At 34.1% G+C, this 13,484-nt stretch overlaps 2 protein-coding genes across 3 annotated transcripts; both read right to left on the bottom strand.

Annotated features, from left to right (window-relative positions):
• Positions 1 to 3,180: 3,180 nt before the first annotated feature.
• LOC125607222 (5'-methylthioadenosine/S-adenosylhomocysteine nucleosidase-like) lies at positions 3,181 to 5,392 on the bottom strand. Its single transcript, XM_048777088.1, has 3 exons — positions 5,378 to 5,392; positions 4,876 to 5,088; positions 3,181 to 3,692 (listed from the first exon to the last, which is right to left on the bottom strand). The coding sequence occupies exons 1-3, from the start codon at positions 5,390 to 5,392 to the stop codon at positions 3,330 to 3,332; spliced, it is 591 nt and encodes a 196-aa protein (XP_048633045.1). The 3' UTR covers positions 3,181 to 3,329.
• Positions 5,393 to 9,451: 4,059 nt separating this feature from the next.
• Positions 9,452 to 12,291, bottom strand: LOC125590721 (bark storage protein A-like). 2 transcript variants are annotated; one of them, XM_048764466.1, is made up of 6 exons: positions 12,004 to 12,290; positions 11,670 to 11,737; positions 11,410 to 11,565; positions 10,596 to 10,829; positions 9,790 to 10,163; positions 9,452 to 9,548 (listed from the first exon to the last, which is right to left on the bottom strand). In XM_048764466.1, exons 1-5 carry the CDS (start codon positions 12,227 to 12,229, stop codon positions 9,801 to 9,803), a joined length of 1,047 nt encoding a protein of 348 aa, XP_048620423.1. In that variant the 5' UTR covers positions 12,230 to 12,290; the 3' UTR covers positions 9,452 to 9,548; positions 9,790 to 9,800. The 2 variants fall into 2 exon arrangements, with proteins under 2 accessions (XP_048620423.1, XP_048620430.1); XM_048764473.1 differs by having other exon boundaries at positions 9,452 to 10,163; positions 12,004 to 12,291.
• Positions 12,292 to 13,484: the final 1,193 nt, after the last annotated feature.

Raw genomic sequence — 13,484 nt, 5'->3', positions numbered from 1 at the left:
ACTAAACTACTCTTCTTGTTGAAAAGTGAAGATCTCATCTTCCTCACTTTCTTCTCCGATGACACCTCAACAACCTCCGCCACTAGCTGCTGCTTCTTGCTCGCCGCTGGTGCTCTATTTCTCGGAGCTGCCGGTGGTTTCTCTACTTTACTCGCCGCTGCTGGTTTTCTCCCTCCTTTAGCTGGTGCAACTTCATCCACCTCCTCTTGACGGGCCATCATCATGTTTTCTTCACTTAATTGAAGCTGAAAATCCATAGACGTATCGTCATAGTAAGCCCCAACGCTCTGCAGAGATAAGAAGAATGAATTAATTAATGAGAAACATATAAAAATTCAATCATAGTTTCTGACTATAGTCTATAGGCATTTTACCTGAAAATAGAGAGTATTATTATTTGTCTTCAAAGCTTCCATGAAATTCTTGTAATCATCGGTCCACCTTCTGATTGGTAGCTCCGTAATACGAATAGTTGTTTCATCAACCTCCTCATATACACCAGTGATGGTGTTGGTAGACCCACTATCTTTGGACGCAGTTTTCTCAATAGTTCCTTTGAAATTCATGTACCATGGATCCATAGGCACCATACTTTCAGCATTAAGTAGACGCCTTATGTTGGCAACAATATCTCTTGTATTGTAGTTAGGTATGAAAGTACTCCACCCGGTTCCAATTCCTTTACAGCTATTCACAAGCACAGTTGGAATGATGGGCATGTACAACAAGGATTCACATATCAGGCAAACTAGTAACAAATGTACTAGATGGGCAAAGAATTACCAAGTTGGCTCTATCTTCCGCCCATCTTCATTCAAGTAATTAAGGAGGACATCGTCATCCTTGGGAAACAAGACTGGTTGCTGAAGAGAGCTTAGTGAAAATGTATCTTGCACTTGCTGCATCTTTTCCACCCTGCCACAATCAACGTACACACCAAGATGATTACAAGCATAGTCATAGATAAACAAGAACAGTTGAAAAGTAAGCTATACTTACCATTTTCCATGTACCAAATTGACCATCAGGTTGAAGCAGATTGAGGTTGTTGCTACCAACATAATCCTGGGCCATACCGATGATCGTACTGGTACATAACCAGAGAATTGGGAAACCTTGGCTGCATTTGATGAAATTGCTTTTAAACGAACAAAACAATATCTTTCTCTGGCCGGCCATGGAAGGAATTGACCTTTGAAGATCAGCCATGAAAAACAAGATTAAGTTCTTTGTTTATGAAACTGAAAACTGAAAACCAAATAAATTTTAAAGTTAAAAAATATTTAATAATAATTTTAGAGCCCAATGTAAGCCCATCTAAGACCAATGAAAGCCTGTTTATTTTCAAACAAGTAGCCCAAATTCGGGGAAGAACCAAGTTAGCTTAGGTCATGATTATTGGGGGTCTTTGCTCTTGGGTCCTTAATATACATATATTTGTATGTATATATTTGCGGGCTAAGAACTTTACGGAAACCCAAACCGAAAGTTCCTTATACATACAAATATATGTGTATTAAGGACCCAAGAGCAAGGATCCCCAATAATCATGCCCTAAGACCACCTGCAACAGAGAAACGTAAGTGGAACTTAGCGCGGAATCCTAGGCAAATCCGAGTATAATAATAGTTTTATTTTTTCTTTAGCTAAGAAAGGGTCTTTAAATAAGGAGTTTAAGGACTTAATCCTTACGTGTGTGGCAACAGCTGATAGGCGAGGGATGGGGGTGTCTTTCGCGTGTGGGAAAAAAAAGAATCACTTTCTTTCTCCATCACGAAAAAAAAAGAACGCAATGGATACACTCAGTATGATACATAAGAGTTTGAAGAAGGAGACTCGAGTAGAAGTTCATAGGTGAATATGTCATATACTTCCAAGCCGTCAAATCTCTGTACTATGCTTGACATACGGAGTCAAGTTCGTGACCCCGCACATACATGAACAATTGAAATATGATTTGATTCAAAATATTTGGAACAAATTTGGTAATGATGGAGATGTTTAATTATTGTATGTTTACATTTAGTCATTCAATAAATAAAAATTTTAAATTTAAATTTTTTACAAATTTATTAATTTTTTTTTAAGGATTCCATAACGGATAACACCATTGGAGCAACATTTGTGATTAGAATCCTTAATTATTCCCAAAAAAAATTAATTATCTATTGTTAAGGACTCTAATGGTGGGTAACAATAGCAGAATATATGAACCGAAGCATCTATTGGCTCTTGTGTTGTTTTTACATATGTTTTCTTCCTTTTGGTTGTTAATATTTCAATCATATTATGATATATTCGGTGTATTCGACATTCTTCTGCTTATACGTTCATAGTATTTTTGGTAAATGCATATGTTACGCCTATTAACATGATTTGACCACCAAAAATAGCATTCTTAATTAGCTTGAAATCTATTTATTTAGTTATGTATAAAACAATCACATTATTGTTTCATAAAAACTTAATATAATAGAAGAGAGACTACATGGTTTTGTATAGTTTAAAGTTGTCTGGCCGTGATAGAAATATCACATACCCTAATGTATCATGCATTATGTTCCGTGTTCAATTTTTTTTTTTAGTGCTTTCTAAATTTAGGATACAATATTCCATAAGCTTTTATGAATGTTTTCAAACTTTTTTTAAAGCGTGTTCAAAGACAAAAATTGTAATGAAAACAAAAATGAAAGCGTGGTAGGTTTCTAGAATGCTCCAACTGCTAAATATTCTGTAACACTAGCAAACAATAAAGAGGACTACTTAGTCCTAAAATGCTTTTCCCCGAGCTACACAACAAAGGTTGAGGAGTGATTGATGATTAGCTACGTAAAATGCAAGAGTCACGTGTTCCACCTACCTAATACCATGATTAATTATCATTCATAGGATCAGATCCAAATCTCGACAGGAGAGTAAATTAGTTCTCATCATGAGTTATCACCAACTACAACATAAAACCAATGAATATACAATCAAAACCCCTAAAACCCCTATATAAATAAAACAATGCTATGGTGTTCAAAGAAAAAAAAAAGGCTTATAGTTGTTTTGAGCCAAAGAATATACATGGCCACATTTGACAATAGTCCAGTGAAAATTTGATTTTGGCCTCCAAACTTTTTTAAAAATTATATACATAAATATAGATTATAAATTATTTTTAAGAAGTCATTAAAGTTTTTGAGTAAATGTTTATGGATTTTAAAATTTCAGATCCGGTCATGTGAACACATCACATCTCTCTTATTCATGAAAAAGAAAAGTTCAAGGCAGATACATCTTATTTTACGTTACATGCTCTTAGTTAAAATACACGACAACACTTATTATTCTGACTGAACCTTGCTTCCGCGGTATTGAGGCAACAACCCAACGAACTTCACAAGAACATCCACAGAGTTTACCGCAGCGAGGCTGCCGAAAATGTCGGCCTCGTTAGAGATCTCGGAGCCGCCGCCAGCGAGATCGGACAAGGCACGGACGATAAAAGGGATGTTTTGCTCGTGAGAGATCAGAGCAACGGCGGCGCTTTCCATTTCCACCGCGGTGGCGTTGAATTTGGAGCGGAGGAAAGTCCGGTAAGCGGCGTTGTCGACGAAGACGCTTGCACTCACTCCTTTGTCAACGATGGTTACCTTTGGTGGTCGAGGGAGGCACGTGGTGTTCACGCACTGTGGTAGCTTCGTGTTCTGTTGTTTTATTTGAAATGTGTATCATCAATCAACGTATACAGAAGACAATGATTTCATTGTAATAATTGAACTTACGTCAGTTTTATATTGATACAAAATATAACAGATCTCTGACCTAAAGAAATAATAATAAGGACAAATCTAAGGAATACTTCTTGGCAAAAAAAAAAATCTAAGGAATACTATATAGTATTTATCTATATATGTACATTTTCGGACTTATGTACGTACATTCTATGGACACATATCTGATATTTTCTTATTTTCCGAATTATAAAGTTGGATTAGTAAATAGTTTTAGTGTTTATATTGATATAATCTAGCCATCTATAGGAACCACTTAATGGACTACAACGTGTTGTAAATATTTGCCGATATATACTGTATGTAACTTGGCTAAAAATAAAGACTTATTCTTAGGTCCACCCCCTAGGGTGAACCTCTAGGTTCACCAACCAATAGGATTGTTTTATTTTATATTTGATATCTTTTAAAAAAGGAAACAAAATATTATCAAATTATATTATGTTTTTAAAATTAAAAAGTAAAAAAAAATAGTAATAATTATAAAAAAAAATATTTTACGTCGTCAGCATAACATTAAACCCTAAATTCTAATCCCTAAACCCTTAATCCTAAACCCTAAACCCTTGGATAAACCCTAAACTCTAGGATAAATCCAAAACTCTAAATCAAAATCACTATACACTAAAACATTCAATCGTTTAGAGTTTAGGGTTTTAGTGTTTTTTATTTAGAGTTTAGGATTTATCTAAGGGTTTAGGGTTTACCCAAGGGTTTAGGGTTTACCCAAGGGTTTAGGGTTTATCCAAAGGTTTAGGGTTTAGGATTTAGGGTTTAGGGATTAGGATTTAGGGTTTAGTGTTTTGTTGAGAACATTAAAAATATATATTTTTTTAATTCTTTTTTCTGTAACTATTATCTTTTTTTTTATTTTAAAAATATAATATAATTTGAGAATATTTTGTTTTCTTTTTTAAAAGATATCGAATTTGAAATAATGAAATTCTATTGGTTGGTGAACCTAGAGGTTCACCCTAGGGAGTGAACCCAAGAATGACTCAAAAATAAATTATAAATATTGTCAACTAAACGAATCTTTTTTTTTTTTTTGTCACTGAACAACTAAACGAATCTAAATATGTGAGTTAAGTCATACCTCGAGTTTGCTTGCAATATCCAAGAAGTACTCGTCAACGCGGACTTCTGGAGTTCCTGTGACCGGAAAGATTTCTTCCGGTTGGTACCAAATTCTGTTGAGCAAGTTGTCACTTCCGTTAGTGTACTTGGCAAACTCTAGATAACCAATTTCCCGAGTATAGTCTCCGCCGCCTTCCAAAGCTAGTTCGTTGTCTATCCCAGCTCCATACCTCTGTATTCAAAGGTAGAGTAAGCATATAATGATATATGCATGTTACCACCAACTAATTTTACTTGTAAGAATTTTTTTAACATATGGAAATATGTATATTTAGATCTAAAAAGTTGACTCGTTTCAGAAAATAACCAATAAGTTTTTAAAAAAAAAATAACCAGTAAGTTTAACCACCAACCAACACATAATTGTTATTGATATATAATAGTAGATTTTGAACATGTACAAATGATATTAATGAACAGAACCCAAAAGCTATGACCCCAAGTTTGAACGTATAAATTACAGGCCACAAGTGCATATACTGAAACCTGGTCCAATAGAGTTACGAGTCTTCCTACGATATATATATATATATATATATATATATATATATATATATATAGGTCGTTAACTATGCATGGATTCTAATAAGTAATAACCATATGTGAGATGTGTATGTTATATATGCATGGATTCTAATAAGTAAAATAGTAGGCTCCACAATTGCATACACAAATATACACGTATCTTCCAGGACCAAGTGTATAGTTCATGATATGTTATATATGTGTATGCAATTGTGGAGTCCACTATTTTTGAATATTTTTGTCTAGAACCCCATCCAAAAGTTCTTAAAATTAAGAATTTTTGGATGGGTTCTAGACAAAAGTATCCAAAAATAGTGGACTCCACAATTGCATACACATATATAACATATATATATGCATTTTAAGAATCTCAACGGTAGAACTCTTATTAGAGGTGCTCTTAGTGATCAAAATCTTAAAATCGTCCATCACCTTATTTTATAGTGATATATATTACTTTTATTATTAAACTTTAAAATAAAAAAATCTTTAGCTAATGAAAGAGCAACAGCTGAAAAGACAGTACTTAAGGCCACCATTATCGCGGTTTCCAAAAGAGGTTTCCGCATGATTTTAGTGTGTGGGTCCCACTTATTTTTAAAAAAGCGGTCCCCAAAGTTACGAGTGAAGGATCGGTCTTGGGTCAGTTTCTGTACTGTTTGCGGGCCTCACAAACACGTGGCGCCCCGCAATTGGATCAATTTTTTTTTTAAGGACAAAAGAAATCAAAATTTTTTTTTTTTAAGGATCCCATATTGGTATCAAGCGATAATCATGCTCTACGAATTGGTCCATCGTCTCTTTCCCACGAAACTGTCTCCCGTGATTTCTTTACTTCTCTTCTCTTCTATAATTATTTTTTATTATTTAATATGTTAGAGATTTGCTAAGAAACTTTCGTTAAAGGTGCTTTAGGGCAGCAGCATCGGGTAAGTATCTCAAGCACATTTATTATGCATTTATATCAATTTTTTAAATAGAATTTATTTATTTGATTTTAATTAATAAGTGGAAAAATATTACATAAATAGAATGATGACACCTGTGGAGTTAGTTTCTTCCAATTGCTCAAAATTTCTTTATGAACAATCGTACCTCATTTTTTAGCTTTTCTCTCTCTTACTTTTACTGTTTTAAATATTTTTTTTTGAGATACTCTTTAAAAAGCATTACTAAGAGCAACTCCATCGGTTGAAATCTATTTTGAAGTTCTTAACAGTTTAATCTAAATATTTCTAATATAGTTAAATGAAACAATAAAACTTTAATAAACTTAACCAATAACTAAAAGACAAGTGGCTGTAGAGGGCTAATACCGGTTCTTAAATCACCTACTTTAGGGCATGTTTATCGGCAGCCCTTAGGCTGGGATCTTATGATTAATGGCATTAAAAATAAAAGGAAAACATGAAGTAAGGGAAGACACGTCCCTTAATTAAGGGAGCGAAGGCACGTCCCTTGTCTATTTTTCATTCGACCAAGCCTAAGTGCGTCTGTTGGTTTCGTCTCTTCTCTTCTTTTCCTTCTTTCTCTCTTCCTTCTCTCCTCTCCTCGGCGACCCAAATGGCGATTTCTCTTCTTCTCGGGGTTCTCCTCCCCGAAACGTTGTCCCCCCACGGTGGCTCTTGTCGATGATGGAAATCTGTATCCCCTCTATCGGTTTATCTCCTCGACCAAAGATAACGGCGAGATCTATCTCGTTGTGGCTGCCGGAGACGAAGGAGAACGGTGACTGTGTCAAGCGAATCGAAAGGTAAAGGTCCGAAAATATGTTTTAATGTTTGAAGATTTCAACTTTGCATGTCGTAGATTGTGGCTATTTCATCGATAGTCTTAAGAAGTTCTGTTACTGATGTGTGTAATTTTTTTTTTGTCTTTGTGTCTTGAGATCGATTGATCAAGAGGCAAGATCCAGGATAAACCTTTCTCTTTGTCAGACGAAAACCCCAAGATTTTTGTCAAAGGTAAAACCTTTGTCTTTGATATTTTGAATTGGATAAACCATTGTTTATACTCGTTGGTGGGTTGTGAGTTATGTTGGGATTGTTTGTGATTTTTATTTTTGTTTGAAATGAAATTCAATTGGATAAAACTTTTCTCTCTGTTTTTGATATTTTCCTGTCTTTAGATGGGAAGATCAAGAGGCATGCTCAAGGTTAAGGGATGATGAAGAAAGCAGAGAGTGATGGTTTCTCGGTCACCATTGCATTGTCTTGTGATAGTGGGCGAAACACATACCGATTGTTGATAGAGGTAAAAGCTATCTCGATTCTTTCGTCAAAAGCAAGACGTTACCGGAAGACTTGGTCTATATGCACTTCAAAAGTGTACAGCAGCTATTCGTGTATTGGCATATGGTTCTGCGCTTAATGCGGTCGACGAATACCTCCGGATCGGTGCAACCACAGATCGGTTATGTGTGAAAAACTCTTTGAAAGCAATAATAAATTTGTTCCGCGATGAATACCTAAGAAGACCAACACCGACTGATCTTCAGCGTCTTCTTCATATTGGAGAGCTTCGTGGATTTCCCGGGATGATAGGAAGCATCGATTGTATGCATTGGGAGTGGAAGAATTGTCCCACTGCTTGGAAAGGCCAATATTCTCGTGGTTCGGGAAAACTCACAATCGTTTTAGAGGCGGTTGCTTCATATGATCTTTGGATATGGCATGTGTTTTTTGGACCTCCATGTACCATAAATGATATTAATGTTCTTGATCGCTCACCGGTTTTTGATGACATAATAAATGGTCGAGCCCCAAAAGTGAATTTCTCGGTCAACGGAAGAGAGTACTATTTGGCTTACTATCTCACCGATGGTATTTATCCAAAATGGGCAACTTTTATCCAATCTATTTCAATACTACAAGGGCCAAAAGCAGTTTTATTTGCGCAACGTCAAGAAGCTGTCCGAAAAGATGTCGAGCGGGCTTTTGGAGTTTTGCAAGTTCGATTTGCCATTGTTAAAAATTCGGCACTTTGTTGGGATAAAGTTAAGATTGGGAAGATTATGAGAGAATGTATCATACTCCATAATATGATAGTAGAAGATGAACGAGATGAAAACACTCAATATGATGTCTCAAATTTCCAACAAGGAGAAGGGAGCAGAAGTTCACATGTTGATCTCACCTATTCTACAGATATCCTTACTAATATCGCCAACCAGATGGGTGTTCGAACAAGAATTCGTGATAGACAAGCGCATGAACAACTAAAAGGTAATTTGGTTAAACATATTTGGCGTAAATCCGGAAGTGATCAAGCCAACAACTGAGCCTCGATGCCGCTTTGAAATTATTATTGTTTATTTCCGTAATATTTGTTTTTATGTTTTTATGTTTCTATTTTAAATTCTATGTTTAAATGTTAAGTTTGACTTTGTTTTATTTAATAAATAATTTTCATCTTTGTTTAAAATTTTATGTTTAAAAATAAATTTAATCTTTTTTTATTGTTAAGAATTTTAATTAAGATATCACCAATAAACCTCTATAATTAACTGTTTCTTAGCAAAGTTTCTTATCATAATTTTAATAATTAAAAAATCATTACACTCCACTTAAAATACACTAATGAGTTTCACTAATGAACATGCTCTTGTTTTTTCTTCTATCCTCTTTTTCTTAATTTTTTCATTATTTTAAGAAGTAAAGAACATCTCATCAACCCTGATGGACATAGTGCTCTTTATGAGGAAAAGATTGTGGTCCAGTCTGAAAAAAATAATAATAACAACATAAAAAGTTGCGTCGATGCAATTTATCAAAATATAATTTATGCACATAACGAAACATAAGAAAACATAAAACCCATGAAAATAAAATAAATACCAAGGCCGTTAAAAATGGAGTACAAATCTTATTTGCGTATGACTAGATATGGTTCGACGATTCTAAAGAAGCTCAATTTTGATATTTTGTCTACATTAACGAAAAGAACAGAAAGTAAAATTAGTGAACAAAGCTTCTAATGAATTGTTTTGAAACCCCGATATAGATATAGAATAATAAGCAAAACACAGCTCTTATTATTGAAAAAAAAAAATGACAGACAGATACATCTTATTTTTACGTTACATGCATGCTCTTTATTAAAATACACATCCAACCCGACTGAGTTGGGCGAGTGGTTAGAATTTCGTGGTTGAGGTGCCCATGGTGCCAATACGCCCGGGTTCGAAGCCTCACGCTGCAAACAATTCTCTCGGGCCACTGGGGCATTATTACATGGAGCTCGTCAGCGCCAGGAGGGGGATTAGTCCTTTGGGCCTAGAAAGCCTTTGGGGAAACCCTGAATTCCTTAAAATTCAAAAAAAAAAAAAAAAAAAAAAAAAAAAATACACATCCACTCTTATTATTCGGACTGAATCTTGCTTCCATATGGAGGTAACAAACCAACGAACTTCACGAGAACATCCACGGAGTTTTGCGCGGCGAGACTACCGAAAATATCGGCCTCATTGGACATGTCGGAGCCGCCACCGGCGAGATCGGATAGCGCACGGATGACAACGAAAGGGATGCTTTGCTGGTGGCAGATTAGAGCAACGGCGGCGCTTTCCATTTCAACCGCGGTGGCATTGAATTTAGAGCGGAGGAAAGTCCGGTAAGCGGCGTTGTCGACGAAGACACTTGCACTCACCCCACGGTCAACGATGGTAACCTTCGGTGGTCGAGGGAGGCACGTCGTGTTTACGCACTGTGGTAGCTTTGTGTCCTGTTTCGTTTGGAATATTCATATCAATCCACGCACAGAAGACACGATACGATAAAATATCCCATAATAATTGTACTTGCACATTTTTATTTGGATATAAATACAACAATTCTTTGAGAAAGAAGAATAGTAGCCAAATCTATGAATACTGTATCTAGCACCAATATGTACATTTTACGATTTAATTATTTATTTTATGCTCGTGTGGTACGTACATTTGATGGACCACACATCTTTATTTTCCAAATTATATAAGTTGGATTAGTGAATGATTGTATAGTGTCCATGAACGGTTGAAATTAACTTTGTATTCAATTATGTCTTATCTAGGTAACACCTAACTGACTAACGTGTTGTGTATATCTGCCAATAAATATAGTAAATTCAACTTGAATTCAAAATAAATTAGAAGTATTATCAGCAAAAACAAACCTCGAGTTGGCGTGCAAGATTCAAATAGGACTTATCAACGGGAACCCAGAAGATGTGTTCCCGGACTTCAGGAGTTCCGGTGACCGGAAAGATTTCTTCCGGTTGGTACCAAACTCGATTGAGCAAGTTGTCGCTTCCGTTAGTGTACTTGGAAAACTGGAGATAACCAATATCACGAGTATAGTCTCCAGGGGCTTCCAAAGCTAGTTCGTCGTCAATCCCATCTCCATACCTCTGTAATCAAATTTGTAAATGTATTAAGAATATTTAATTAATTAGATACCACGAAAATATATGTAAGGGAATTTTCAACATGGGAACGTCAACATGTATACTTAGGTCTACAAAGTTCAAAAAGGTTTAGCAGCTATGACCACAAGTTTCAACATGTATTGTTTATGTAAGCATATAACTTAACGGCAACAAGTAATATATCAAAACCTGGTCCAATAGATTTACGAGTTTTCCCTGCGACATAGGTTTATGGATTCTAAGCAGAAAATTGTTATTGATAGATATATCAGAGCAGATTTTGAACATGTGCAATTTTTTTACCTAACCACGATAAAAACTTTTTATATAAATCTCTTAACAACTACGACCGCAAGTTTCAACATTTAATATTATGTAAATACAAAATTAAAAGGCCACAAGTAATATATATTGAAACCTGGTCCAATAGATTTACGAGTCTTCCCGACGACATAGATATAGATGGTTGAATTATATATGGATTCTAGTAAGCATGTGCATATGATATACGAGTTCCAACAAATCAAAATAACTATGAACTATCTTTTTGATACAACCCTACCTGCCAATTCCAAAGACCAGAGTGTGCCCAATATTTAGGAATAGTGACGTCACCAATCTCAAGGTTAACATCTGCGTTTCCAGCGATTCCATAATGCAACACTCCTTTCAGCCTAAAAAGGCTCACTAGTAATTGTGTTGCTACTCCTGCATTAACCTGTTCATATATGTGTATATATATTATTCGAATCTTATATTAAAAGATTAAAATTCTTTGATATATATAGGGGGGAGAGAGTTGTATTTGATCAGCGAACGCACCACTCCTAATCCCGTCATCACGATCACCACCCGTTGGTTGGATATTTTTCCAAATCGAAATCTTCTACCTGCGTGATTTATATAAATCAGTTCAGTATCTACATATGTATATTATAGATATTCACAAGAAACAACTCTCTTAGTAGTTAAAAGAACCATGATATATATCCTATTTTAAAGTGTTGAGGCAAGGAAACAAAAACACTTAGCTACGTACGTACAAGCAAGCATAATAATAAATAGTTCGAAAACATATACAAGAAGGAATTAACTTTGTGAATTGATTCAATGAATAAGCTATAATTTTAGAAACATTGTTCCTACAAAAAATAACCTGCGAAATCGATGAAAGGCAAAGAGGGATATGGAACATAGGCTTGAGAAGCGAGAAGAGGATTAAGCTCAAAGTTATTTGGAGCTACAATCCCCAAATAAGGACCTCTCTTGTTCATCCACTCTATCTTGCTCAAAACTGTTGGAGAGATTTCACCATTTGCTTCTTCAATAACATTACCAATAAACAAAACAACCACAAGAACACCAATCAAAAAGTATCCCATTGCTTCTCTCTCTCACCCTTTCTTTTACGCTTATCGTGATGAGTCTCATATCTCTCCTTAGGTTCCTTTTATATATGTAATACATAAATAAAAGTATCCCATTTAGATTTTAGTATTTAAGGGGTGAGGTTAAGTTTATAGATTTTTATAAATGACTTAGTAAAGTTAGTTTAGTTATTTTTATCACACATTTAAGGTTTATGAAAATTATTCATTATTTAAAAGTAAATTTAAAAAGTAATTTCAATTTTTTGGTAAAATAAAAAAATATCCTATTAAAAAAAGTAAATAAAACAGTAATAAAAAAATAGTTTTAGATAGTAAAATCAAAAAAAATATTTTATGGAATAATAGCTAAAATTGTAAAAAAAAAATTGAAAGAACAGAGACACATCTCAAGGATTTGAACTTAGGGTGGGTGGGGGTTGCTTTAACCTTTAGGACCATATTAGCGACACCGTTCTATCTCTATTATTAAAATAGAAGTACCAATATAAATTGTCTTTAGTTTTCAAAGTTATTTACATTTGAATGCCACTGAAGTAATAAATTTACCTATTTTTTAGTATTCTTGTCTTTTATAGTTTAATTAATGCATTTTCCTAAAATAAAGTATAACAAATTGTGTTTATTTATTTAAAAAATGTTTCCTATAATCTGGGTAAACAATAAATTGTACTTAATCAATGTCAAAAATGTAACAAGATTTTATTATTATGGGATGGTTATTTTTTATTTTGGTATATTAACTACGTCTAAAAAACATAAAAGTGTTATAAAAATACATAATATAAACCACAAAATTTTAAATAATATATTTAATTATTTAATCGTATAAATCAAATATAAAAATAGATAACCATTTTATTTTACATTAAAATTTAGATCCATAAAAAATACATTTGCACGAACACACAATTTATATTTTAAAAATAGAGTTGTAACAGTTGACGGATCAAATAATAAAATTATTCATTATAAATTCTTAAATGATTGTGTTTAAAAATATATTAAATAATTATTTAATATATATATATATATATATAAATTTTAAAAATATATATTACCATTTATATAAGATAAATATTTTTTTTTTGCAAACAAAAAATGAATACCCATGCGGATGCGCGGATCAAGTTCTAGTTCTACTTTGTTTCGTAAGAATATATATAACGTAGCGTGTTGCACGTGCCACACCTACTCCCTACATGGGTCCGCCTCTGCAGTAGAAAGCCTGAAATCTCTGTCTCTCATT

This window comes from Brassica napus, chromosome A3 (genome assembly GCF_020379485.1).
Source record: "Brassica napus cultivar Da-Ae chromosome A3, Da-Ae, whole genome shotgun sequence".
NCBI classification, from domain to species: domain Eukaryota; kingdom Viridiplantae; phylum Streptophyta; class Magnoliopsida; order Brassicales; family Brassicaceae; genus Brassica; species Brassica napus.
The sequence above is the reverse complement of the archived record's forward strand: the minus strand, read 5'-3'. Positions and strand labels throughout refer to the sequence as shown.